Source organism: Streptopelia decaocto (assembly GCF_964273445.1).
Source record: "Streptopelia decaocto genome assembly, chromosome: 1".
NCBI lineage: Eukaryota > Metazoa > Chordata > Aves > Columbiformes > Columbidae > Streptopelia > Streptopelia decaocto.
Genome location: NC_138663.1, coordinates 973227 through 999076, shown reverse-complemented (window position 1 = coordinate 999076; position 25850 = coordinate 973227). Strand labels below are relative to the sequence as shown.

The 25850-nt window shown below is 53.3% G+C and overlaps 1 protein-coding gene across 1 annotated transcript in view; it reads left to right on the top strand.

Moving 5' to 3' along the window:
* Positions 1-25850, top strand: part of PPP6R2 (protein phosphatase 6 regulatory subunit 2) — a 101665-nt gene that overhangs the window by 42051 nt on the left and 33764 nt on the right. Inside the window, exons 3-7 of the mRNA XM_082043180.1 lie at positions 4593-4838; positions 12832-13018; positions 13719-13856; positions 21787-21852; positions 23099-23211. Of these exons, the coding sequence (XP_081899306.1) occupies positions 4612-4838; positions 12832-13018; positions 13719-13856; positions 21787-21852; positions 23099-23211 (731 nt within the window). The 5' untranslated portion in view covers positions 4593-4611. The remainder of the gene's footprint in view (positions 1-4592; positions 4839-12831; positions 13019-13718; positions 13857-21786; positions 21853-23098; positions 23212-25850) is intronic.

Here is a 25850-nt window from a genome sequence, read left to right as displayed (position 1 = left end):
TCCCGCTCGGCTGCTGCTGCTTGAGACCACACGCTTCCCATCACATATCAAAAGGTGGTGCTGGGGGGCTGTGGGACAGCAGGGATGGGGGGGCCTGTGCCTCGCGTGGCGTGATCGTTCAGACCTCCAGTGTTCCCTTTATAATCGAGTCCTGCAGCACCGATACGCTCAAATAGGGCTTCATCCCATCGGCAGCGCTGGGTCATGGAAGAGAACGGTTCACAATGGTTTTCTTGGTTTCTTTTCCATCTCCGAGATAAAGACGTGAAAAGAAAGGAGACGGCTGAGGTGGGAGCGAGCTCTGAACAGGAGGGCGAGCGCTGACGGTTTTGAAGCGCCGAGTGGAGCTCCATGGGGTTCAATATCAAATATCCCGGGAGCGGAGCTGTGCAAGTGTCGTCGGATAAATCCTCTTTCTTTTGGAGACACGTGGTGAAGAATCCTTGACCTGAGACAGGGCAGAAAGTGCATGTCAATAACTTAACTGGTAAAGGAAATCAGAAGTGAGTGTTTCTTTTGAAGTGTTCTATTTAGCAGTTCCTGTGAGCCCTTCAGCTGGAGGCTCAGTGTGAAAGTTATACCACCAGGGACCCAGATATTTAAACATGGAACTAAAAACTTGTGAGTCTCACATACACACAGTATCACAGTATCACAGTATGTTTGGGATTGGAAGGGACCTCAAAAGCTCATCCAGTCCAATCCTCCTGCTGGAGCAGGAACGCCCAGGTGAGGTCGCACAGGAACATGTCCAGGCGGGTTGGAATGTCTGCACAGAAGGAGACTCCACAACCCCCTGGGCAGCCTGGGCCAGGCTCTGCCACCCTCACTGAGAAGAAGTTTCTTCTCAAATTTAAGTGGAACCTCTTGTGTTCCAGCTTGATCCCATTACCCCTTGTCCTATCATTGTTTGCCACCGAGCAGAGCCTGGCTCCATCCTCATGGCACTCACCCTTTATATATTTATAAACATTAATAAGGTCACCCCTCAGTCTCCTCTTCTCCAAACTAAAGAGCCCCAGCTCCCTCAGCCTTTCCTCACACGGGAGATGCTCCACTCCCTGCAGCATCTTGGTGGCTGCGCTGGACTCTCTGCAGCAGTTCCCTGTCCTGCTGGAACTGAGGGGCCACAACTGGACACAAGATTCCAGGTGTGGTCTCCCCAGGGCAGAGCAGAGGGGCAGGAGAACCTCTCTGACCTACTGACCACCCCCTTCTAACCCACCCCAGGTCCCATTGGCTTCCTGGCCACAAGGGCCCAGTGCTGGCTCATGGTCACCCTGCTGTCCCCAGGACCCCCAGGTCCCTTTCCCCTGTGCTGCTCTCTAACAGGTCATTCCCCACCTTACACTGGAACCTGGGGTTGTTCCTGCCCAGATGCAGGACTCTACCCTTGCCCTTGTTAAATTTCATCAGGTTATTCCCTGCCCAGCTCTCCAGCCTGTGCAGGTCTCCGATGGCAGCACAGCTTCCAGTGTCACCACTCCTCCCAGCTTGGTGTCTCGACATAACCTGTTGAACTGTCCTGCTGTGGTGGCTGGAAGGCAGCTCCCCCTTCTGCAGGAAACCTTCCTGGAGCACAAAGGCAGCATTTTCTGGGGGCTTTTCACAAAGATCTCTGCAAAAACCTGTCGTCGCTGGGGGTGGGACTGGCAAAGCTTCGGCACGGTGACATTTTTGGATGCTGGAGAAAGCGAAGTGAACGGCTGGAGCCGGTGATGCTGCGGAAACAGGAATGTGGGGTAGGTTAAAAACAGCGTCGTGATCCTGGCGTGTAGAATCACGCGCTCGTATCGCAGTGATCCGGGGATGCAGCGCTCGACAGCGTCCGTCCGATTTACTGCGGGTTAGAAACGTGCCTTAGCTGCATGGTGTTATTAAATAGAGCATTCATGGTGTCTGAGCTGAGCTCGTTGGCTTGGCCAGCGGGAATAACCGTTATCCTCTTGTTGTCTTTCCCATTAGTGATGCTTTATTCCTTGGCCCACAGACCATCCGTCCCCTCGTGGTCCCACCGGCTCCTTCCTTCAGGCGCTGCTGTTTCCTTTCCGTAGGATCGCGTACACGGGGCAGAGCCGCGGGGCTCGGGGAGGACGGGGCAGTGTCTGGGGAGGAATTTAACCTGAAACGCTAAACAGGAGCTGGAAATGAGCGGCTGTGCGCAAACTCCCCGCTGGTTAAAGGGCTTGGCTGCCTTTTGAAGTGCAGGCGTGTGCTGATGAGGAACTCGAGGCATCTTGTACTCCCTGAGGATGCAGAGAGCGTTACTGGGGATGGAGGAGGGCTGCTGCTTGTTCGTAGAGAACAGTCCAAAACACAACAAAGCAAAATGAAGTGAAAATCAGTAATTTAAACTGTACCGAGCTAATCTTTGGCAGCTGATACTCTAAATAAAAGAAGTTCAGTAAACCTTGTTTCTTTGTGGTGACCATTAAGGTATTTGGCCCAGTGGGATTGTGAAGGGCTCGCGGTGGATGAGATCCTGAGTTGGGTGGGAAAGGGGACACGTTGAGCAAGAGAAACAGCCCTGGAAGAGTTTCTTAGGGACAGTCTGAGTGCGGTCGTGTTTGATATCGTTAGTGACCATTCTAAAAGTAACTGGAAAAAGATCATTAACAGAGCTCACTCAGAAAAGCCAGGGTAAGAAAGGAGAGCAAGCGTGGGGGTGGGAGTGGGGTGAAGGTGGGCGATGCAGAGTGCAGGGCTCCGTGTAGCACAAAGTGCTTGAAGGGGAATATTCTTATTAAAACACAGGACAGTAGCGAAACCTCATTGCTGGCAGCTGGTGGGAGGTGTTTTCTGTGGCAGGTCGCTGTCTGTTCCGCGTGGTGTCTCACCTGCAGCCCTTGTTCACGGAGCCGTGTTCCCCAGGCTCCATGGCTGGCTGGGGTTTCTAGGGACTTTGGGCATTTCTGTGGGAACCCGCGAGTCCCGGGACGCAGTGAAAGCAGCGGGACCCCCCTGGCCTGCGGGGTGACGTGTCCTGCTCGGCACGGTCAGGAACGCGGTTCCGGCATTATGGTACAGCCCAAGCTTTCCCTGCCCAGCCGTCCGCCCTGGAGGTGACACAACCTCTGGCTGCTAAGCCGTGTTCTAAGGTTAGAGTTCAGAATTTGGAAATGAATAGCATGATCTAGCATTTCAAAAGGTTGGTATTTATTAGCGGGTCAGCTCTGGGTTTGCTCACATTGTTATCGCTCACTGTGTCCTGTAGGTTTTTATAATACTTCACCATTTATCCCTTGCTGTTACGTAGACATTGGAGGCCTTTCCTCTATTTCCATCAATCATTGGTTGTTCAGTTTTGGCTTGTGAACCAAATAGAAATAATACCAAAAAGCCCTGAAAGCCTTCAGTGCAAACTGCTCTTTCACTGGCTGAGAACAGCCTTGGGACCAGAGCATTTCAGCCCGGGATCAGAGCATTTCAACCCGGGACCAGAGCATTTCAGCTCAGGACCAGAGCATTTCAGCCCGGGACCAGAGCATTTTGGCTCAGGACCAGAGCATTTCAGCTCAGGACCAGAGCATTTCAGCCCGGGATCAGAGCATTTCAACCCGGGACCAGAGCATTTCAGCTCAGGACCAGAGCATTTCAGCCTGGGACCAGAGCATTTCAGCCCAGGACCAGAGCATTTCGGCTCAGGACCAGAGCATTTCGGCTCAGGACCAGAGCATTTCAGCCCGGGACCAGAGCATTTCAGCTCGGGACCAGAGCATTTCAGCCCAGGACCAAAGCATTTCGGCTCGGGACCAGAGCATTTCAGCTCGGGACCAGAGCATTTCTGTGTGCAAACGTGCCCTTTGATCTCTAGTTCAAGCTACTTGCAGTTAAGGTTCATAGATGCATATACCGTGTGCATTGTTGATATTACACAGCTGTAACCTCCGTCGTGTTAGTTTTCCGGTGTGGAAAGTTGTTGGTTTTGTGTGCAGAGCTGAGCTGATGCTCTCCGGGCTGCCTGGTGGTTCTGTTCCCACATTCTCAGCATCAGCGTTCCGGGGAAGTGTCTTGGGGTTTCCTGGGAAGTGTTGTGGGGTTTCCTGGGAAGTGTCTTGGGGTTTCCTGGGAAGTGTCGTGGGGTTTCCTGGGAAGTGTCTTGGGGTTTCCTGGGAAGTGTCGTGGGGTCTCCAGGGAAGTGTCGTGGGGTTCACTAGGGACAGGGCAGGAGAAAAGGGAGCTGGAGGAAGGGTTGTAGTCAAACCTTTGCTCAGGTTTCTGCCTTTTCTCAGCAGCGCTCCAGACGCACCCGTGCTGCGGGGAGGACAGTGTGTTAAGGAGACGGTCTCCTGGCCGTATTCAGTCCCTTCATCTTGGAGAATGTTACGGAAGAAAACTGCAATTCCCTTAACTGTGTCCATAGTTAACGGCACTAGAGGGGAAATAACTGTCATAAAATCCTTTCCCTTTTAATCATAAGTGGAATTGAGCATCTTCTCCAGAGCATCGGTTTCCCATGCCTTCATGCACCACCAGCCATAGGCAGCTTATTAGCACAGGGTAAAAAACTGTTTAAGTGGCGCCTTATAGTGCAAAACCATTGAGAAGTAAACGGTGAGGATGGAAAACTAACTCCCTGCTCTGCGTTGCAGCCAGTCGTGTCCCATCACCATGTTCTGGAAGTTCGACCTGAACACGACGTCGCACGTGGACAAGCTGCTGGACAAGGAGGATGTGACGCTGCAGGAGCTGATGGACGAGGATGACGTGCTGCAGGAGTGCAAGGCGCAGAACCGCAAGCTGCTGGACTTCCTGTGCCAGCAGCACTGCATGGAGCAGCTCGTCACCCTCATCACGCACGAGCCGCCCCTGGACATGGACGAGAAGATCCGCTTCAAGTAGGTCCTGCCGCTTGTCGAGGTTTAGATTGCGGGGTGACAATAAAACCGGGGCAGGTGTATTGTGAACCCCCTCTCCCCGCCTTCCCCTTTCAGCCCCTTCCTCTGCCCCTTTCCCACTCAGGACAGGCGATCGGGAGGAAAAGAAGGACAGAGAGAAGAGAGTTGGAAACATTCAAAATGTTTTACTAATGCTACTAATAAGAATAGAGAAAATAACACAAAATATACAAAACCAATGTTGAAAGTCCCGGCAACTGCAGAGCCAGCACCCGAAGTCCTGGACTGGACTCTGCAGCCAAGCGGAGCTGGATTCAGTCTGTCACTGGCCTCAGTTCGCAGGGACGACTCGCAAGGTCCTCTGCTAATGTCGCCATAAGGAAAAGGGACGAGATCCTCGTGATCTCGCACTTTTCTGTGAAGTATGAGGTGAATGGGGTGTTATACTCCGTTGGTCAGTTTCTGGTCACCTGTTTCTCGTTGCCCCTCTTGCAAGATGTGCATCCATTCTATCAATGACCTCGCATTCCATTGCTGTGGCTACCAAAACCTGTATCTGGCTTTTCAGGAGAGCGCGTTTCATAAGAAAGCTTTAGCTCACAGGCAAATTCACTCAATGAGAACCTTGTTTTTAACAAACCCAGGACAGCTTTCTGTCCCGTACGAGTGAGAGACCGCGAGGCTGGAAACGCCGAGTGTGGTCCCGGGAGACAGGCCTGCGGGTGCTGGGAAACGGTTCCCCCCATGGCGCTGTTTCTAGGGAATTCTCGGAAGGTTGATTCTTTATTTTTAATAATTCAACACTGATTTTGTCTAAAAACTAAAATTCTCTTGCTGTTTGTTCCAGACTTCGCAAGCACAATGATCAGTATCTCAAAAGTACCTTTCGAAGGTTTTTATCCAAATTGTAAGCAAAGAGCTTTCTGCTCTGAGTTACAAATTGCTGAACTTGATTTTCAACAGTAAAACCCACAATGTAATGAGCTGTACGGAGGTTGAGATGGGATGTCAGGAAGAAATTCTTCCCCAAAGGGCTGTGGGGCGTTGGAACAGGCTGCCCAGCGCAGTGCTGGGGTCACCGTCCCTGCGGGGTTGAAAAGGCGTTTGGGGACGTGGGTCAGTGCTGGGGTTGGTTATGGTTGGACTCGATGGTCCTGAGGGTCTATTCCAACCAAATTTGGTGATTCTGTGGCTGGAAGGTGTGATTTCGGCGTGCCGCACAGGCGCACGGCCCACCCCAGCGCCCGCAGTTACAGAGCCAGCTCTTCCCTATGGTGCTCAGCCCTTCAGGCGTGTTCGGTCCTCATAGCAGGATGTGTTTATACATTTTTAACTAAATGTATACTTGAAAATATTTACATTTTGGAATCTGAAGTTTGTCTTTGTTAAGTTTATATAAAAATAAAACCTTGCTCTGCGTATAAATAAATAAATGAAAACAGGCAAGTTTGTCGGCGTGGGAACGATCAGCGTTGGTTACGATCAGCGTGGGTTGCTGCTGTTGTTGCTGGAGACCCCAGAAGAAGGGGCAGAGCTGCTGAGGTTCGTTATGAGCTGGGCTGGCTGCTCAGCCCCTTTAGGTGACGATTTCCACGTAAGTGAACGCCAGGAAGTACTTTGTGCAATAACTTGGAATTGGACGTGGCTGCTTTTGCAAGGCTTCGGCTCTAAAAGGTGAACTACCAGATGGAATCGGGAGCGTTAGTCTTATATTTGTGTTGTACAAATGCAGATTTGTACGGGTTTGAAGCGGGGCCGTGGCACACGCCGGTCTCTTTGTGCACGTCCTGTGCGACGCCGGGTACGACACGAGGTGTTAGATGCGGCGCTTTCCTTGGCGCTGAGAGCTGCTGGGCTCTGGAGATGCCGAGTGATGGGAGACTCGTGGTCTTTGCTGGGATCCAGGTGCGTTTGCCAGAGGAGAGGGAGGGGGATCCCAGTCCCGCCCCAGTGCTGGTTCAGCCCTGTCCCTGTCCCGCAGGACACGCCACTGCTTCAGTTACCCAGCCCGTATTTTTGAGTCCTTCTTTGAGATGTTGGGGATGCTGTCAGCGGATGGTTTATATCCCTGATCCCGTGTGCCGAGGGGTGGAAGGGGAAACCTTTCCTCATGTTAAACAGCCAGACTGAGAACAAGGGCAGGCAGGGACATTTCTCAAGAAGCAAAATATTTAATGCAAACCGAGATGAAGGGGGGAGCTCATCATGAAAGTGGTTGCATCCACATGTTCTTGGGTTCCCTGTGCAGGATTATGAACCCTTTCGGCAGGTTTTGGAGGCAGCAGGTGGTTCAGGCAGCTCCAGACCAGGCTGGGGGGGTCAGCCTCTGTGCAAAATAAAATACATCTTGTGCTGGGAAGGCGTCCGGTTAGTCTGACTCACCGAGCCCTCTCTCAGACTATGGCTTTGTATTTTCCACGAGCCAGCGCTGTGCCCGCTGGCCAGTGGTACCTGGGCTGTGAGGAAGAGTGTGGGCAGCAGGTCAGGGGGGTTGTTCCTCCCCCGCTGCTCTGCCCTGGGAGGCCCCATCTGCAGAACTGGGCCCAGTGCTGGGCTCCCCAGTTCCAGAAGGACGAGGAGTCACTGCAGAGAGTCCAGGGAGGGACACGGAGATGCTGAGGGGTCTGGAGCATCTTTGTGCCGAGGAAAGGCTGAGAGAGCTGGGGCTGCTGAGGGCAGAAGAGAAGCTGAGAGGGATGTGATCAATGATCAATATGTCAGGGTGGTGTCAGATGGAGCAGACTCTGTTCAGTGGTGCCCAAGGCCAGGGTGAGGGGCACCGGGCACACACTGAAGCACAGGAGGCTCCATGTGAACACGAGCAGACACTCGTTTGCTGGGAGGTGCCAGAGCCTGGCCCAGGCTGCCCAGAGCGGGTGTGGAGTCTCCTCTGAGCCATTCCAGCCCTGGGATCCTGTGTGATCTGCTCTGGGACCCTGCGGGAGCAGGTGGGGCTGGGCCCTGCAGAGCTCCCGCAGCACTGACAGCCGGGGGGCCGGGGTTCTGGGGTCCTTGGTCTCCTCGGCGTGGTCCGTAGGTGCCTGTGGAGCAGCAGGGCTGGCCCTGGGACGGGCGGTTGGACTCCGGAGTCTTTGGCACCAGGAGCTCTGGGCTGACCTGCTTGCCAGGACAAGTTCAGCTGATCTTTAGGAAGTATTGTTTTAGAAATGCATCCAGTCCCATACGTAGACCAGGCAGAGAAACATTTTCAAAGCCTCGTGAGGCACTGGAGAGGGGAAAGAGGGTTTAAGCTTATTAGAAACCGGGGAAGGTTTTGGAATAAATAAGGCTAAGCAGGAAGAATGGGCTCTGCCTAAATCCAAATGGAATCCAATTTTTGGCTCTTAAGAAAAGGTTATGAAAGTTTTAAAACTGGAACAGGGGAGAAACTCGATAGGTTTGGAAGGACACGCAGCTCGGAATGGGGCGTGCTGGGGACATGGAATCATCAGAATGCGTTAGCCCTGAAACGCCAGGGGGGTGGAAGTTCAGAGAGGAAACGGCGCAGAGGAAAACTGGGCAGTAAATCCCGTGTAAGCGTAACAACCCGCTGGAGACCTGGAACAACCAGCCTGTAAACCGTTTGAACTGTAATGGCTATTTATAGTGAACTTGTTGACGTACCGGGGTGTCTCACAGACCTGTTGAGAGCAGGCGGTGATGAAGACGGAGCGTGTAGAAGGGCAGAGGCGTCCCTGCCGCTCGGAGGGGACGGGAGCAGCGCTGGGACACCTGCGGCCCCGCTGCCCTGCCTCGACAGAGACCGTCACGTATTGATGTTAATAGTACATCTGGCTGGGTGGAACTCGGAGGAGCGCACCTGGGGTAAAATCACTTTGTAATGGTGACCGTGGTGGACTCAGATGTAACATCCTCGCAGGAGCAAGAAAGACATACATGGCGTTATCATGGGGCTGGGGTTGTTTCTTGACTTGAAGGACTGAACTCCGTCAATACGAGGACGCCAGCTGGGAAGTCAATGGTGCTGTGAAGGGGTGAAAAGCTCACAGCTGGTCTGGAAACATTTTAGTGGCTTGTGGTAAATGCAGAGCTTGTATTACAAAGATCCAAAAACCCCTTATGTAGTAAACGGACTTCATTAACAACAAATAACCCACTGCGGTGAAAGTCCGTCCCCACCCGAGGGAAGCTGTGTGTGGGTACGGAAAAGAGATGTAGGAGGCAGTTAATGTGTGAGGGTGGATGGGGGATTAGGAGAAGCAGTTTGGTAAAGGCAGAACCGTTAATGCTCTGAGCCCCTCGGAGTAAGGAAACAAGGCTGGGGAAGGGACTGGAACACAAGCCCTATGGGGAGAGGCTGAGGGAGCTGGGCTTGTTCAGTCTGGAGAAGAGGAGGCTCAGAGCTGAGCTCAGCACTCTCTAGAACTACCTGAAGGGCAGTTCCAGCCAGGTGGGGATTGGGCTCTTCTCCCAGGCATCAGCAATAGGACAAGGGGCCATGGGCTTCAACTCTGCCAGGGGAAATTGAGGCTGGAGATGAGAAAGCAATTCTGTGCAGAGAGAGTGGTCAGGATTGGAATGGCTGCCCAGGGAGGTGCTGGACTCACCGGCCATGGAGGTTTTGAACTGGTATTGGACATGGCACTGAGTGCCATGATCTAGTCAATGGACTGGAGTTGGACCAAGGGTTGGACTGGATGATCTCTGAGGGCTTTTCCAACCCGGTCCATGCTGTGATTCTGTGAAACCTGTCCCAGCCGTGTGGGGCGGGTGTCCGAGTGTAAAGGAGGATGCAACCGGAGCAGTAAGTGCAGTCAGACCGGTGTGGTGGTGCTGCGGACAGAGACGTCGGGATCCCCGGGTGGTGTCCGGCTTCACAGCGACATCGTCGGAGCAGCTGCCTCACGTCTGGGCAGCAAAATCAGCGCTTGTTAGGGCTGGCTGGACCCACCCCAGGGATTTAAAGGCGTTAGAACATGAAATCGCTCACCCGGTCAACCTTAACTAACACCAGTGGAATGGAAGTGGCAGGTAGGACAACACTTCTTAAGCAAGGTCTGTGAGCCAGTCAATGAATGAAGAATAGATGGTGTGGTGTCGTGATTCCTGGCCCCATCTCCAAGTTCCGTCACCCCGTCCTGCGTCCAGGGAGGGAACTGGGGTTGGGGCTCAGGACCCGAGTTTGGAGACAGCGAAACACAGGGTGGTTCTCATGGTGACGTTCCTAATGAAACGGGAGAGCGCTGAGAACAGGCTGGCGTGGGCAGCGGAGGAGGCTCTGTCACCACCTAACAGCTGCCTAAAGCAAGTAGATGTAAATGTAGATGAGGGGGAAAACGGCCGGTTCCAGTTCGGTGCATTTGCGCTGTGTCCTGCGCTGTTCGATGCATTCACACCTGGAATAAGACGAGAGATTAACTACAAACGTAGAAAGTAGATAATGCAGAATTAGTCAGGTTAGTTGAAAGGTAGAAGAAGGGGTTTGTGATGTGACACGGCAAATACAGTCCGTGCTGGTTGTGTAATCACGGGTGGCCTGAGGTACACGTGTGAATAAATGGGCTTTACATTGGCTCTGACACCTTGGGGCAGGGGGATGCTCGGCCAACAGTGCAGGGGGTGTGATGAGAGCATGAGGCTCCACACAAACCAGTTCAGTGGATGGACTGGGAAAGCTCGTGTCCCGGAACACTTGTCTTCACCCTTTCTGTTCGACCAGGGCAAGAAGCGTTGTCCTTGCTGAGAGCCAAGCGGAGCTTTGGTGAGCAAAGTGGGATCCCCTCCTAAGTGAAAATTCTGCTCGATGAATATAACCAAATCAGTAACAATCGTTAGGGTCAAGGGCTCTTTGCAGAGGAGGTTCCGAAGAACAACCAGGTGGGATCAGACACAGGGATCTTCCTTCTCTGTTCCTGCTGATGCCCCTGGCTTTGTACCACAACACGCTCAGGCGCACCGGGCCGGACGTGCCGGCCGGGAGATTTCTGCTTGATCTTCTGTTCCTCAGGTTCAGAGCGGAAATCTGACGTTAGTCTGGAGAACAGGAGCTGAGGGGAGACCTTCTGAGCTCTGAACTGCCTGAAAGGAGCTTGGAGCCAGGGGGGTCGGGCTCTGCTCCCCAGGAACAAGCGCCAGGAGCAGAGGAAACGGCCTCAAGTTGCGCCAGGGGAGGTTGAGGTTGGATGTGGGAACAATTTCTTCCCCAAAGGGCTGTGGGGCATTGGAACAGGCTGCCCAGGGCAGTGCTGGAGTCACCATCCCTGGAGGGCTGGACAGACGGACAGGAGGTTCTCAGGACACGGGGCAGGGTGGGTTATGGTTGGACTCAGTGATCTGCAGGGGCTTTTCCAACCAACATGATTCTATGCTGCTAATTTTGGCTAAGAAAGGAAAAACCAAACCCAAACAGGTAAGTGCTGCAATCCAGGTTCTCTTACACGCTCCCAGGTCGAACCGCAAAGGTGGTGGAGACGTGAGCGGCACCGACTCATTTCCACAGATCTTTACTGCGTGACATTGAGATTGAAACTAGAGAAAGAAATGTTGCTGCATATTGAAGTGTTGTTTCAGCTTCAGTGTGCTCCACAAGTGACCACGGTCCCCGTGTGTCCTAGAAACTCTCATGTTATTGTGAGCGCTTTCTGTTGATCTTGGAGTTGACTTGTGCCTGAAGCCACAAAAGGTGGGAGAGCTGGGGTGGCGCTGAGAAGTGGGCGACGTGTTGGGTTTGTGTTGGGTTTGTGTTGGGTTTGTGTTGGGTTTGTGTTGGGTTTGTGTTGGGTTTGTGTTGGGTTTGTGTTGGGTTTGTGTTGGGTTTGTGTTGGGTTTGTGTTGGGTTTGTGTTGGGTTTGTGTTGGGTTTGTGTTGGGTTTGTGTTGGGTTTGTGTTTGGGAAGCGACCGCGCTGCTTGAAGAGCCAGCGTGTTTGCAGCAGGACTGTGCCGTAGGGGTTTTGAATGTTAATTTGATTGGCTGGGTTTTGAATACATAGTGCGTTTTGCTTTTGAGAATGAAGATAACCAGCTCCGCGTGCACAGAGAAGAGGCCGAGGCTGTACAGGACGAGGTTCGTTTTTAACCCGTGTCACCTCTGCACCCTGTGGAGAGGAAATCACGGCTTCAGAATAAAGCCCAGCTGCCTTTTGGCTCTGGGATCGTGTCTGCCATTGAACTCCTTGGCTTTAAATGGTTGGTTTGCATGTGTGCACTTCTGGCAGTTGAGACTTTGTTTAATTATGAATGTAACATGAGTTACCAACACGTTATTACCTTTTCTGATCAAAAATGTGACCTATTGCTAAAAGCACCACCCGGAAGAACAAGAAACAAGGTCAGGGGGAAAAAAGCATTTCATGAGCTGTCAGCTATAATATCCGATAGTGATTGAAGCGAGCAGAGCTCTCTAAAGCAGGCACAGTAACGTTTGCTGAGAAGCGGGTGAATTCTACAGCAGATCGTAGACATGACTGCGAAACTGCAGCTCCAGGGGTGGGGTATGAGTCTCTTGCTGTTTTACAAGGCGTCTGCTCGTCATTGGGAGTTTGGTGGTAGATCTAATGCTCTCATTCTAGTCCTCTTGATTGAAAAGGAGCAGACGAACAAGGGCTGCTTATCTCTAATCCAGCACCAGGAGTGTGGAAGGAACAATTTTTCAGAACCGTTACAGAAACCTTCTAAAATACGCATTCTGCAAATCACCCTTCAGTTTTGGGGTTAGTTCTAGTTGGGGAGATGGGTTATCGTTAAGATTTTAAGTGTATCGAAACTGCTGAAGCAGCACTTTTAAAAACCAGCAGTCACTGGGTTTAGAAAGCAGCTGAGGTGTGTAGTACAGCAGGAAAAATAGAAACAGCGCCAACAAACCAACACCGAGCGCGTGATGTGCTGCAGGAGGTGACGCTGCCTCACAGTGTGCCGGTGCTGCCCCTTGCTTGTCGCGTGTCGTGCGGACGTTCCCCGTCCCCAGAAGGCCCATCCTCCTCCCCCGCGTTCCCGTGTGCCGGGCGCTGTGTGACGCTTGTTTGCTGTGTGCAGATACCCCAACACGGCCTGCGAGCTGCTCACCTCGGACGTGCCGCAGATCAACGACAAGCTCGGCGGGGACGAGACTCTGCTCAACATCCTCTACGAGTTCTTGGATCACGAGCCCCCCCTGAACCCCCTGCTCGCCAGCTTCTTCAGCAAGACCATCGGGAATCTCATCGCCAGAAAGACCGAACAGGTGATGCTTGGGTTGGCCCTGTACGCCCCAGTTAATTCACTAAGGCTGGCTGTGTTGTGTGGCCGCCGCGTTGCTGTCCTCTCGAGCTCCTTGTGTTCTTGGAGCTGAAATACAGCCTCTGTAAGCTTGGAATTGAGATGTAGGCTTTGCAAGTTTCCTTGGATTCCTGGGTTGAGGGCGTTGCTGGCTCACGGCGACACGTTTGTGTAGTTCTGGTTTCAGACCCGCAGTAGCCGGGATGTTCCTGTGCCACAGCTAACGCTTGAGTTTTTGGGCTACAACATATTGCTGCGTCCTTTGATTGTTGCCCAGAATCATCTCATTGCATAAACACCTGTAAAAGGGGTGCTGGAAACACGGGCTGAACGGTGCTTTAGAAATGCACACGTTCCAAATCAAAATGGAGATTTTAGATGAAGAGCCTCAGTGGAATGACAAATTCTCCAGCATCACCAGCTTCTTGATGCTCTTGTTTCTGTGGGCTTGGGTCTGTTTGTGGCACAGAGGAAAGAAAAGGTTCCTGAAATATTTGATTTAGTATTGCCTTGACATGAGAATGCTATTATGTGGAGAATTTCTCAGCTTCGTTGCTGTTTTCCATCGAGCTCGGTTGGTTGGGAGCAGAGCGCGAAGTGCGGGAAGCTGCGTGTGCCCCGCCTGGATCTTGTGTTAGCACTGACGGTGACACTTTCCCTTCTAGGTGATTGCGTTCTTAAGGAAAAAGGAGAAGTTCATTAGCCTGGTGCTGAAGCACATAGACACGTCGGCGATGATGGACCTCCTGCTTCGGCTCATCAGCTGCGTGGAGCCCGCCACGCTGCGCCAGGAAGTCCTGAACGTGAGAACTGACCCCTTTTTCCTTTACAAGATTGGGAACAAGGGGGTTGGTTTGTTTGTGTCGTGAAGAAGCAGAATTGTTTCTGTCGTTTGCTATGGGAGCGGATCCGCTCTCTGAACTGTCTCGTCAGCGCGTGTGTCCCTCTGGCCCTTGGGCCCGTTGGTGGCTCGCACGGCAGAGCAGAAGAGCGTTCTCAGCTCCTTTTCCATAGAGCAACCACTGCTTGCTCGGGCTGCTTTCGCTGCCGAGCTTTGACAAAGGAAATCTGTAATCCTTCCCGGCGTTCAGAAGTTCAGACTGACCGTTCGGGGCAGTGATTTGTTGAATCCCTCGCCGCGTTCGGGGGTGTGTGATGTTTGGAGGCGATGCCGTGTGCCGCCTCCTTCCCTCCCTCTTTCACCAGCAGCGTGTAAAGCATCTCAGCGAGACTCTTAGTTTGCTGTACAGGTAGGACGAGTTTTTCTCCTTCACCGCCCGCTCTGGGTGAGGCTCGTCCTGCAGGGGCAGAGGAGCAGGGCTGGGAGAACCCTCACTTGAGCTCCCTCCCGTGAACGCAGAGGAGCAGCGTGGCCTGCGGAGAGCTCCGGAGCCACTGACGGTGCGTCGTGCAGTAAACACGCTGCTGCAGAGCAGGGACAACACACAGGTACAAAGCGAGCCTTACAGACCCCTATGGGCTCTCACCTGGGAAGGGAAATCTTCATTTTTAGACAGGAAAGTGGGCGATTCAGCTGGGGAGACATCAAGTGGTAGTGTTGGTGTGACTTAGTGGAAGCTGGAAGCTTTGCTGGAGAAGCACTGTATTTCATGAGAAAGTGCTGCTGTTGGGGTCGTCACTCGGGGCTGTGAAAGGGCCACGTTTCCACTTGATGTTGCTACGCTGGAAAAGTCCTTTAGTGGGCTTCCCTCGGTTCAGTACGTGTTCCTTGCTGTCTGGAAAGGACATTTTGGAGCGTCAGATTTATGAAGATGGTATCTTAAGTTTTACGTGCAACACAATTCTATTCAGCGTAACAAGTCCCGCAGCACCTCTCCTTAGGGATTTGACGTCCACGTTGTCGCTTTGACTCAATAAATCGGAGACTCACGGATAATTGCACAAGAGTCTTAATTCTGTGTCATTCCAGTCTGGAGACCCTTAGGCCGCGGTAGCCGGGCAGCGCTGCCGGCTCCATCCTCTGCCCGCTGCCATCGGACCTGCGCAGCCTGGGCTGGAAGGCGCCGTGTCTTGCTCAGACGGCGTTACCAGGGGGTTCTCGGTGTCCTGGTCACGGGTTTGGCGGCAGCGCCGAGTGGAGCCGGGCCAGTGATTGCTGAAAGAGTCGGTCCTGCCCTCCCTGTGTCCTGCTGGCTCTGCCGGCACAGCCGCTTCAGTCCTTGCCATTTTCTGTCTGTAGGTTTTTTGCCAGGATTGTTTTCAGCCAGCTTGATTCCATCGGTTGGGTTTGGGTTTTTTTTTACCTGAGCAGTGAATGATTCAAAGTCAATATTATTTCTTTCCCAAGTCCACAGGGACATTGCAGATCCAGTGACACCCGTCACAGAGAACACGCTCTGATCCACCTGCACGACGGCAGATTTGTCCAAGGATATCACAGTGTGGGTGCCTGAAGGACAAGGCTGCTGGAAGCACCTCCTCTGAGGCTCCCAAAAGATTCTTGTGGTATTTGCGATGGTGAGAGGCCAGAGCGAGCAGGAGACAGGGCTGCAAAGAGGCAGTGCAGGCAATGGACCGTTTCACTTACGTCTCTCCTGCTCCTGGGCTGCTGAACCCGGAGCTTTCCTTGTCCCGTGGCGCTTCCATCAGCTCGGGACGGAACTGGGAGGCCCCCGCTTCAGTCCTTGCCATCCAAGTGTTCATGTGGGCATAAAGTGACGTGGACAAGGGAACTGATTGGCTGAAAACACTTTTTATCTGTAGTTTTTTGCCAGGATTGTTTTCAGCCAGCTCAGTTCCCCGGGTTGGCTTTGGGAATTTTTGACATGGACTTGTGCAGTGATGTTGGTTCACCCGGGGTGTCCTGGGCTGAAGGACCCACAGGGATCAGAGTCCAGCTCCTGTCCCTGCACAGGACACCCCACAGGTCACCCCGTGTGTCTGAGGACGGTGTCCGGTCTCTTCTTGAACACTGTCAGGTTGGGCCGTGACCCCTCCCTGGGAGCCTGTTCAGTGTCCAGCCCCTCTGGGGAAGAACCTTTTCCTCACGTTCCACTGACCCTCCCCAGCACATCTCCTGCTGTGATAAGGGAGGAGAAAGCAGCAGAGGACAAGCAGATGAGTACAAGCAGAGGGAAGGTGGCAGTGCCATTCTGTACATCTTGAGCTGTTTGCAGAACTACAGGCTGTGGTGTTTTCTCCCTTTGTCTTCCTTGATCTGTAATCAGGGACCTACAGCAAATGTGAGCATATGATAATTCTTTACCCATTTCCTTCTGCTCATGCTCGGCAGAGGAATGCTTTGTCCGTGTGGCTCAGATTTGTTGTTTTGCAGAGCACCCATCAGGAGGAGCCCTTGCAGACCCACGGGGCCTCCCAGTTCCGTCCCGAGCTGATGGAAGCGCCACGGGACAAGGAAAGCTCCGGGTTCAGCAGCCCAGGAGCAGGAGAGACGTAAGTGAAACGGTCCATTGCCTGCGCTGCCTCTTTGCAGCCCTGTCTCCTGCTCGCTCTGGCCTCTCACCATCGCAAATACCACAAGAATCTTTTGGGAGCCTCAGAGGAGGTGCTTCCAGCAGCCTTGTCCTTCAGGCACCCACACTGTGATATCCTTGGACAAATCTGCCGTCGTGCAGGTGGATCAGAGCGTGTTCTCTGCGATGGGTGTCACTGGAGCTGCAATGTCCCTGTGGACTTGGGAAAGAAATAATATTGACTTTGAATCATTCACTGCTCAGGTGTGGGTTACTTCTTGAAACGTTTTTAACATCAGGACAGATAAGTGGCATCGAAGAAGTCTGTCCTTTACCTGTGCGTTATTAGTGTAAAATCCTACCTGGAGAAATGTGAAGAGGCACGAGTGCTGTGAGAAGCCCCCATGTGTGGTGTTGCTGGCGTGCACTGGGGTTCGCGGAGCAGCCGCGGTTGTTGTGGACGCGTCCCTGGTCGAGCGCGGCCGTGGCCTCGGCAGAGCCCCCGCAGCGCGGGGCTGGGGCTGCTGCTGCAGTGTCACCGCGGCAGCGGGCTATCGTGTCGGCTTTTTGTCAGTCTAATATGAACAGTGATCAGAGCCCATAAAAATCCCTCCTGCACGTCCTTCTGCTTTTTTTTCCTGTTGCTTTCATGGGTAACGAACGACAAGGATAAGAAGGGCCTGTTCTTCACCTGGCCTTCCCCCAGAGGAGCGGTTGCTCCCGGGGTGGATTAGCCTAACGGAGGTATCTTTGTCTGGGAACAAAAACTGCCCTACTGCGTGGTCAGTCCCCAGCCAAGGAGGGTTTAGTGTCAATACTTCGGTGCAGTGACTCTTGGTGGTGTGATCCGTGGAACATCAGACAGCTCGCCCCGTGTGTTGTTACAGAGTCTCTTGTTCAACTACCGTCTTAAATAATAAGGTGTGAACTTTCTTTTTCTGTGGCTGATTGGGAACATCCAAACTGAAGTTACACTGGTAATATGTGTATTTTCAGCAGGTTTTAGAAAACTCAATTTTGTTCAAGTCTTAATATAACAAACTTTCTTAAGCATTGGCTGTGCAAGACCTCAAGCATTCGTTTGTAGCATAATGCAGGTTGGAAGGCCCCAAGAAGGTCTGGTTGCCTCTGTAGAGCAGGTCACACTGGAGCAGATTGCTCAAGGCCTTGCCCGGTGAGTTTTCCATTTCTCCAGGAGCAGAGACCTGTCTGGTCCCTCTGCCAGCGTGAGACCGCGGTGGGCTGGGTGGCCAGAGAGAGGGGCCGAAGGACCGAGGGGAGGAAGCGTGAGCATCCATCTGAGCAAAGGAATTACTGCTCCTGGGAACTGAGGGGCACAGGACAGGAAATCCCACAGCAAAACACCCAACTGAAATAATCTGAGATCAGAGAGCGATACCAAAATGTGGCGAATTAAGAAGCACCCAATAAACCTGGAAGAGATCGGTTCACCTGCCTGGGGCTGCTGGCAAAGAGATGGACTCTGAAAGTCCCAAGAGAAGGAATATTCCAAATGACTCCTCAGACAAAGGCTGTGACGCTTGCAGGACTAAGTCCAAGTGTCCCCCTCAGCACCTCCCTGGAAAGATTCACACCCAAAACACAAACTCTTCTGAGCACAAGCAACTCGGCAGCATGTTTGCTCTGACAACTGACACACTCGTAAGGAATTCACAGACAGAGACCGCGCACAAATGGGCACCTTGAATGATTGTGCAGGAGAAGGAAGGGGACAGGACGCGGGGCTGGTGAGCAGGAGGTGCTGCTGGGGCAGCTGTTGTCCGCAAGCAAACCAGGCCCAGATTTGGTGCAGAGCGTTGGGCTCCTGCCCAAGGGCTGCTGGGCAGCACCTGTGTCACGTAGCTGGGACACGCGGGACACAGCACACTGGTCCAGGCACATGGGCACAGGAGCGGTGGAGGCGCTGCCAGGGCCCGCACAGCACCGCAAGCTGGGGCAACCACCGCGGTGACGTGCAAGAGGGCACGGTCCCCACCGCCGGCTGGGACACACGGGATCGCTCAGCCCACGGGGGCCCTGAGGGGCACAGCACCGGGCCCAGGCTGCAGGGCCGCCCGCGGCCTCTCCTCACTGGACACAGGTCATCTGAGAGGGCCCTGCACCCCCAACCATCCTGTGTGATCTGCTTGGTGACCCTGCGATACCAGGGCTGGGCTGGGGATCTCCAGAGGGCCCTTCCAACCCCAGTTGCTCTGCACGCGCTGCTCTGGTCACCCTGCGCTACCCGGGCTGTGCTGGGGGATGTACAGAGGGTCTGCAGCCCCAGCAGCCCGGGATGCTGGGATTTGGATGAGGATGCTGCTCGCCAGCCCCTCAGAGTCCCCAGCGTGGGGGGAACTGCCAGGGCCCACCAGCCCCTGGACAACCACGGCTCCCTCCTGCCAGCCACCCCACTGCCAAGGGACATCGCAGCTGTGGCACAAGTAACCACGCTGATGGGCAGCAGCTGATACACAGGAGGGGAGGAAGCTCCACAAGACAGAGCAACGGCCTGGGAGGAAGCTCAGAAGCTCAAGAAAGGCGAACCGTGAAGTTCTGCCCTGGGGCCGGAGCAGCCCCAGGCAGGGGGACGGGGCAGGAGCCAAGCGGCCAGGATCGGCGCGGGGAAAACCCGAGAGGGCCTTTGGTGGAGCTGCCACACCAAGAGTCAGCGCTGGACCCTGCAGCAAAGGTCCCACCACATCCCCGCAAGTGCCGTGATGGGTCGAGAGGCCTAAGATGCAGCGAGGGACATTCCAACTGGATATTAGGAAAAAAAACCCCTTCACTTGAGGGGGATCCCAGAATGTCGGAGACTGGAAGGGCCCTGGAAAGCTCATCCAGTGCAATCCCCCCATGGAGCAGGAACACCCAGCTGAGGTTCCACAGGAAGGTGTCCAGGGGGTTGGAATGTCTGCACAGAAGGAGACTCCACAACCCCCTGGGCAGCCTGGGCCAGGCTCTGCCACCCTCACCCCAACAAGTTGCTTCTCATCTTCCAGTGGAACCTCCTGTGTTCCAGTTTGCACCCATTGCCCCTTGTCCTGTCCCTGGTTGTCACCAGAAGAGCCTGGCTCCATCCTCCTGACACTGCCCCTTTCCATATTGATCCCCGGGAATGAGTCCCCCCTCAGTGTCCTCTTGTCCAGCTCCAGAGCCCCAGCTCCCTCAGCCTTTCCTCACACGGGAGATGCTCCACTCCCTCCAGCATCTTGGTGGCTGCGCTGGACTCTCTCCAGCAGTTCCCTGTCCTGCTGGAGCTGAGGGGCCACAACTGGACACAAGATTCCAGGTGTGGTCTCCCCAGGGCAGAGCAGAGGGGCAGGAGAACCTCTCTGACCTACTGACCACCCCCTTCTAACCCACCCCAGGTCCCATTGGCTTCCTGGCCACAAGGGCCCAGTGCTGGCTCATGGTCACCCTGCTGTCCCCAGGACCCCCAGGTCCCTTTCCCCTACGCTGCTCTCTCATAGGTCATTCCCCAACTTACACTGAACCTGGGGTTGTTCCTGCCCAGATTCAAGACTCTACACTTGTCCTTGTTCTATTTCATTCAATGTTTCCCTGCCCAGCTCTCCAGCCTGTCCAGGTCTCTGATGGCAGCACAGCTTCCAGTGTCCCCACTCCTCCCAGCTTGGTGTCATCAGCAAACTTGCTGACAGTCACTCTATTCCCTCGTCCAAATCATTGATTAATATATTGAATAATCCCGGCCCCAGCACTGCCCCTGAGGCACTGCACTGGATACAGGATCAGCTGGACTCTGCCCATTGACCACCACTGTTGCTAATGGACAGCTGCCTGAGCGGTCATCGGAACACCAAGTCGTAGGCTTTGAAAGGAGGGTTTAGTCGTTGTGTCCGAGCACAGGGGGTGAGAAAAGATGCTCGTAGACTAAAGCAGCCGGGGGCGGGCAGCGCTGTGCTGGCGGAACGGAGACGCAGGAGCGTGGGTGAGGGCAGGGCCAGCGCTGCTGCCCTGGGCCTGAGAACGAGGGGCAGGAGTTGGGGTTTGATGCTGAAAATCTAGAAACCGATGGAAGAACCTGAAGAGAGAGGTTGGTAGAGAGACCGGTGAGGAAAAATGTCTTAGGAACCAGGTTTTTGAACTTTTGAGTAAACCAGATGTCGGGAAGAACAAATGGTAGAAACCAGATCTGAAAATACGGTCTTGGGTGAAATCCTTGGTTTCCCAGCTGCGCGCTGGGAAGATTTCTGGACAGCATTAGTATTTCTGCAATGACAAGGGGCAGCAAAAGAGACACAGTTGGGCATTTCAGATGTAATAGGAAACCAGCGGTGTTGTTCATGCGAAAAGTCACTAAAAATGGCCATCTGGAATTTTTAAGTCAGACATCCGTCATACTCAACATGGAACTGTAGAGGAGAGGATGAGATCTGTACGGAGATTGTTACAGCAAAGCTGGTAAAGAACCAACCTAAGGATTGTAAGTGGAGCCGTGTGAATAGGTAACGTGTAGAAACGGGCGTTCGAGGGGAGCAGATCTGCACGGGGCCTTCGGAGAAGCAAGGAAAGCAGGAGACGGCTCATCCTCTCTGTGACTCATCTGAAGAGCTGATGGAAGATTAGATCATTGCGGAAACCTCCGGAGCCTTTTTCCTTCTAATTAACGTTTGGTCCGTGATTTCAAAAGCAACTGAGAGTGCGTTAGTTTGATCTGAGTGGTTCGTTGGGTTGATGTTGGACATCCAGCCCTTTGCCTGGGATGAAGACGGCAGAAATTCGAGTGCAAAGGGATGGGGGGAAATGAGGCGCTGAGATTGCAGGAGGAGCCGGGGAGGGAGGAACTGGAAGGAACCATTTGCCAGCGGCCTGTTTGGTTTGCGTGTGGTCACAAAGGGAGATAAAGCGATGGATTGCCCTGAGAAATGGGAGGAGTTGGCACAGGGCAAGGAGACAGGTCTAACAGCCTGGGTAGGTCATCCCAAAGCCTGAGGAGCTGTTCAGTGTAAACAGTGGTAAGACACCAAGAATAGGAAATGGGAGGAGACAAACCTGCTGCTGATGCTGCTTCAGAGGAGCTGGTGTTTGTGACTGATCTGCTCCGTGCTTTCCAGAGGCGTTTGGGTGTTTGGGTCCATGGGCAGGGTGCACATCCTGATGCAAATCTCTCGGTGCCCAGGGGTTCGTGTGGCGCCTGCAGCTTCCATTGTGCAAGCAAAGGCAGAGCCTTTCCCTGCTGGACGAGCCCACGTTATGCAAAGCTGCTCGAAGATCCCCTGGGTTTGAATTCCGTGATGACAAACAAGGGTTTTCTTCTCCCCCTTTTTCCCTGCAGTGGCTTAACGAAGCAAAGATCATCCAGCGCCTGGTGGAGCTGATCCATTCCAGCCAGGACGAGGACGTGAGTGTGGCGAGACGGCTTGTCCGTGGGGGCGGGTCCTGGGCGGTCCAGAGGAACCTCTGGCTGGTGGAAGGAGATGATCCGTGTGGATGGGCCTCCTGTCCTCGGCTTCTCTAGCTCAATGCCAACGTGTTTTGTTGGATTTTTGGTCTGGTTTTGGCTTCACTATGGATTTCTTTGTTCATTCTGCTGCCATGTCAGCTTGTCTCAGGGTCAGCGGTCAGCGGGACTGCACTTGGTTTTAAGTAGGAAGCCGCTGTTTGACACAAGCTGTTGAAAAACTTTTTAGATGAACCAGTTCACTGTAAGTTTCAGTTCCTTTTAGACCAGGAATAAGCAGGTATTCAGTATAAAATCCACAAGCTGCAATCCTCTAAGCCCATGGAGAAGATAGGCTGAGTACCACACTTAGGAATGCTTGCTTTTTTTCTTACAATATTTTCACCAAACAGCTGTGCCAGAGCTCTGGCTCTCAGTGGTGGGTTCCTACACCGTCATTTCACACTCGGTGTTGAGCCCCGGGAACCGCTCTGGTCTCCGCTCCAGGGACGGGGAGACCGGGACCCCTCCCGAGCTCCAGCAGCAAGTGAATGGGGCACAGGGTTCTTTGGGAGGTGGAGGTGGTGATGCCGACAGCGTGATTCCCTCAGCACAGCCACGTCGCCTCTGTGAGGAGAAGACCAGGCAGCACCACGCTGGGCTGTGTGTGCTCAGCAGTGCTGGGTGCTGCAGTGCAGCGTGAGACCTGACACGTGCAGTGGGTAGAGAAGCTGCCATTGCCAGAGTGAGACCATTAGTTTATCAAAATACTACTTTGAAGCCTTTTAATACGTATTAAAAGTCATGAGATTGTAAAGGGTTTTATCAAGCCGTTGATTTTTCCCCGTGCAGAAAACCTCCTGAGAGCAGCAAGGAGAATGAAATACTTGGGTTTGGAATTTGCAAGTTAACGCAGTTGGTCAGGAAGAATAAAAAAAGAATCCTCGCTTTCTGAAATCTTTAACTGCATTTAATTGTTAAGTTTGGGAAGATCTCCTCTTTGATTTTAAAATCTGCTAACGCTTCTAATAATTGGCATTAGCGTTATGTTTAACAGGTGAATAATGTAGAGCCTGGTAGCACTTGCTGTGACCAGTTCTGATGTATTCAGTTCTGTGCGTCCCCAGCTGTGTTAAAGTTCCTCTGCCAGCCAGAAGGAGCCTGGTCGAGCCCTTGGCACTGAAATGCGCCGTGTCCTTGTTTGCAGAGGCAATCAAACGCTTCCCAGACCCTGTGCGACATCATCAGACTGAGCAGAGACCAGAGCAATCAGCTCCAGGACGTACCTGAGCCCGACCCACTTCTCACAGCACTGGAATCGTAAGTACTCGGCCCAGGACTGTCGCTCAGCTAATTGATGCTAATATTGTCGCTTCCCGATGGCTCCCAGAGACTCTGCGTGTCCGGCCTCTGTGCCAGCCGGCTCACGCTGCCGTGAACCGCGGCATCGCTGGAACTCCGCGGCTGTGGCTGTGGCTGAAGGCCAGAGATGGGTTAGTGATCACAGTATCACAGTATGTTTGGGATTGGAAGGGACCTCAAAAGCTCATCCAGTGCAATCCCCCATGGAGCAGGAACACCCAGCTGAGGTTCCACAGGAAGGTGTCCAGGCGGGTTGGAATGTCTGCAGAGAAGGAGACTCCACAACCCCCTGGGCAGCCTGGGCCAGGCTCTGCCACCCTCACTGAGAAGAAGTTTCTTCTCAAATTTAAGTGGAACCTCTTGTGTTCCAGCTTGATCCCATTACCCCTTGTCCTGTCATTGTTTGCCACCGAGAAGAGCCTGGCTCCATCCTCATGGCACTCACCCTTTAGATATTTATAAACATTAATAAGGTCCCCCCTTAGTCTCCTCTTCTCCAAACTAAAGAGCCCCAGCTCCCTCAGCCTTTCCTCACCCGGGAGATGCTCCACTCCCTTCAGCATCTTTGTTGCCCTGCGCTGGACTCTCTCCAGCAGTTCCCTGTCCTGCTGGAACTGAGGGGCCACAACTGGACACAAGATTCCAGGTGTGGTCTCCCCAGGGCAGAGCAGAGGGGCAGGAGAACCTCTCTGACCTACTGACCACCCCCTTCTAACCCACCCCAGGTCCCATTGGCTTCCTGGCCACAAGGGCCCAGTGCTGGCTCATGGTCACCCTGCTGTCCCCAGGACCCCCAGGTCCCTTTCCCCTACACTGCTCTCTAATATGTAATTTCCCAACCTATACTGGAACCTGGGGTTGTTCCTGCCCAGATGCAGGACTCTACACTTTCCCTTGTTAAATTTCATCAGGTTATTCCCCGCCCAGCTCTCCAGCCTGTCCAGGTCTCTGATGGCAGCACAGCTTCCAGTGTCACCACTGCTCCCAGCTTGGTGTCATCAGCAAACTTGCTGATAGTACACTCAATTCCCTCGTCTAAATCGTTAATGAATATATTGAATAATATTGGCCCCAGCACTGCCCCCTGAGGCTCTGCACTGGATACTGGCCTCCAACTGGACTCCGCACCATTGACCACCACTGTCACAGAGCTGGTGGTGCTGAGATGCAGCCCGTACACCTCCCATGCTGCCCCCCGCCCCAACCTGCGCTGGATCATTCATCTCCCTGCTTCTGTTCCGAATGCGGTTGAACCCTGTGAGCCCACGCACTTTAAATGCCTCCCCAGCCCTCCCTCATCATACAAAAAGTTATTGCGTTTATTTGCGACTAGAGGATGAAAATTCAAATCTGTGTCTTTGTGCCACCCCCGGATCCATTCGTGCGCTGGAGTTGGTGTCTGTCACCACTTTGTCCTCAAAACGTGTCACCTGCCAGCGCCGCCACCTCTGGTCGTGTCTCCGAAGCAGCGTGCGGTGCTGCAGTTAAAGACGACGTGGTGCAGCACAGACACACAACTGCTTCCATAGTTCTCTGCCTTCTGCTCGGTAAACTTTGCAGACAGGTTTTGTAAATAGAGATATTATTGCCTTTTATTCGGCCTGGGAGTTTGGCTGGAAAAAGTAGAAGAGCTGTTTTGGTTTGTGTTGTGTTGTGTTTTCACATCATCTAGTGGAACTTATGTAAAGGTCCGTCGCTATTGTGGGGAGAGGAATCAAGGGAATCCCGTCGTTCGGAAACTTGTTCCACAGCCGTAGCCCAGTAAGAAAAGTTCTCATGTACAGTTGGCAAAAGGAGCATTTGTAGCCTGGGGGTTTTTAGGTTCATTGGATGGCAGGTGGTTCTCTTGGAAGGGTGTGTGCTGTGTGCGGGGCCCCCGCGCTGCTCCACTCTGCCGCACAGCCCCTGCCTCTGATAGTACCGAGGGAATATAGTGATGCGAAACTTGCACTTGGAAAGCCTGCCTTTGTTAGGAATTATTGCTCAAATAGTGCTAAGTGTGAGCTGTGTACCAGAAAGTGTTGATTTTTCAAGTTTAGTCTATTCCTTTCTTTACTCTTTATAATGTAGCTTTAAATTACTTGTGTTAGCATGTTTACTGCTTCCTATAGTTGCTAAAAACCTAAAAACATTTACTGGAGGTTCAACGTGAGATTAAAACAAAACAGTCTGTTCTAGGCCTAACGGTGCCGTTTTGACAGAAAAGGGATGAAACAGGAGACTCACAGTGACTAACGCAGGCTGTGTGACTCGGGCTCACCTTCCTCATTGAGCTGCTCCTGTGGACACGGAGCTGGCGCCGTTCCTGTGCCGGTGCTGTTCGGTCCTGGCTCTGAGCCGTGTGTCCATGCGCAGGTATCGGGGCAGAGCTGGGACAGGAGCTGGTGCAGGTGGACGTGGGACCTGAATCCTGCACCGAAAACCCCGATCCCTGCAGAACGGGCTCAGCGCCTTCCCCAGCGCCACACACCTGCCCCTGCAGGGAAGTGCTCTCGCTTAAATGGGACATCGCCTGCGGTGTCCCTGCAGAAATACGGCAGATCTGGGCTTTTGTCCTGTGCCGCATCGTCATGTTTTAGTATTGAATGGCACGATGT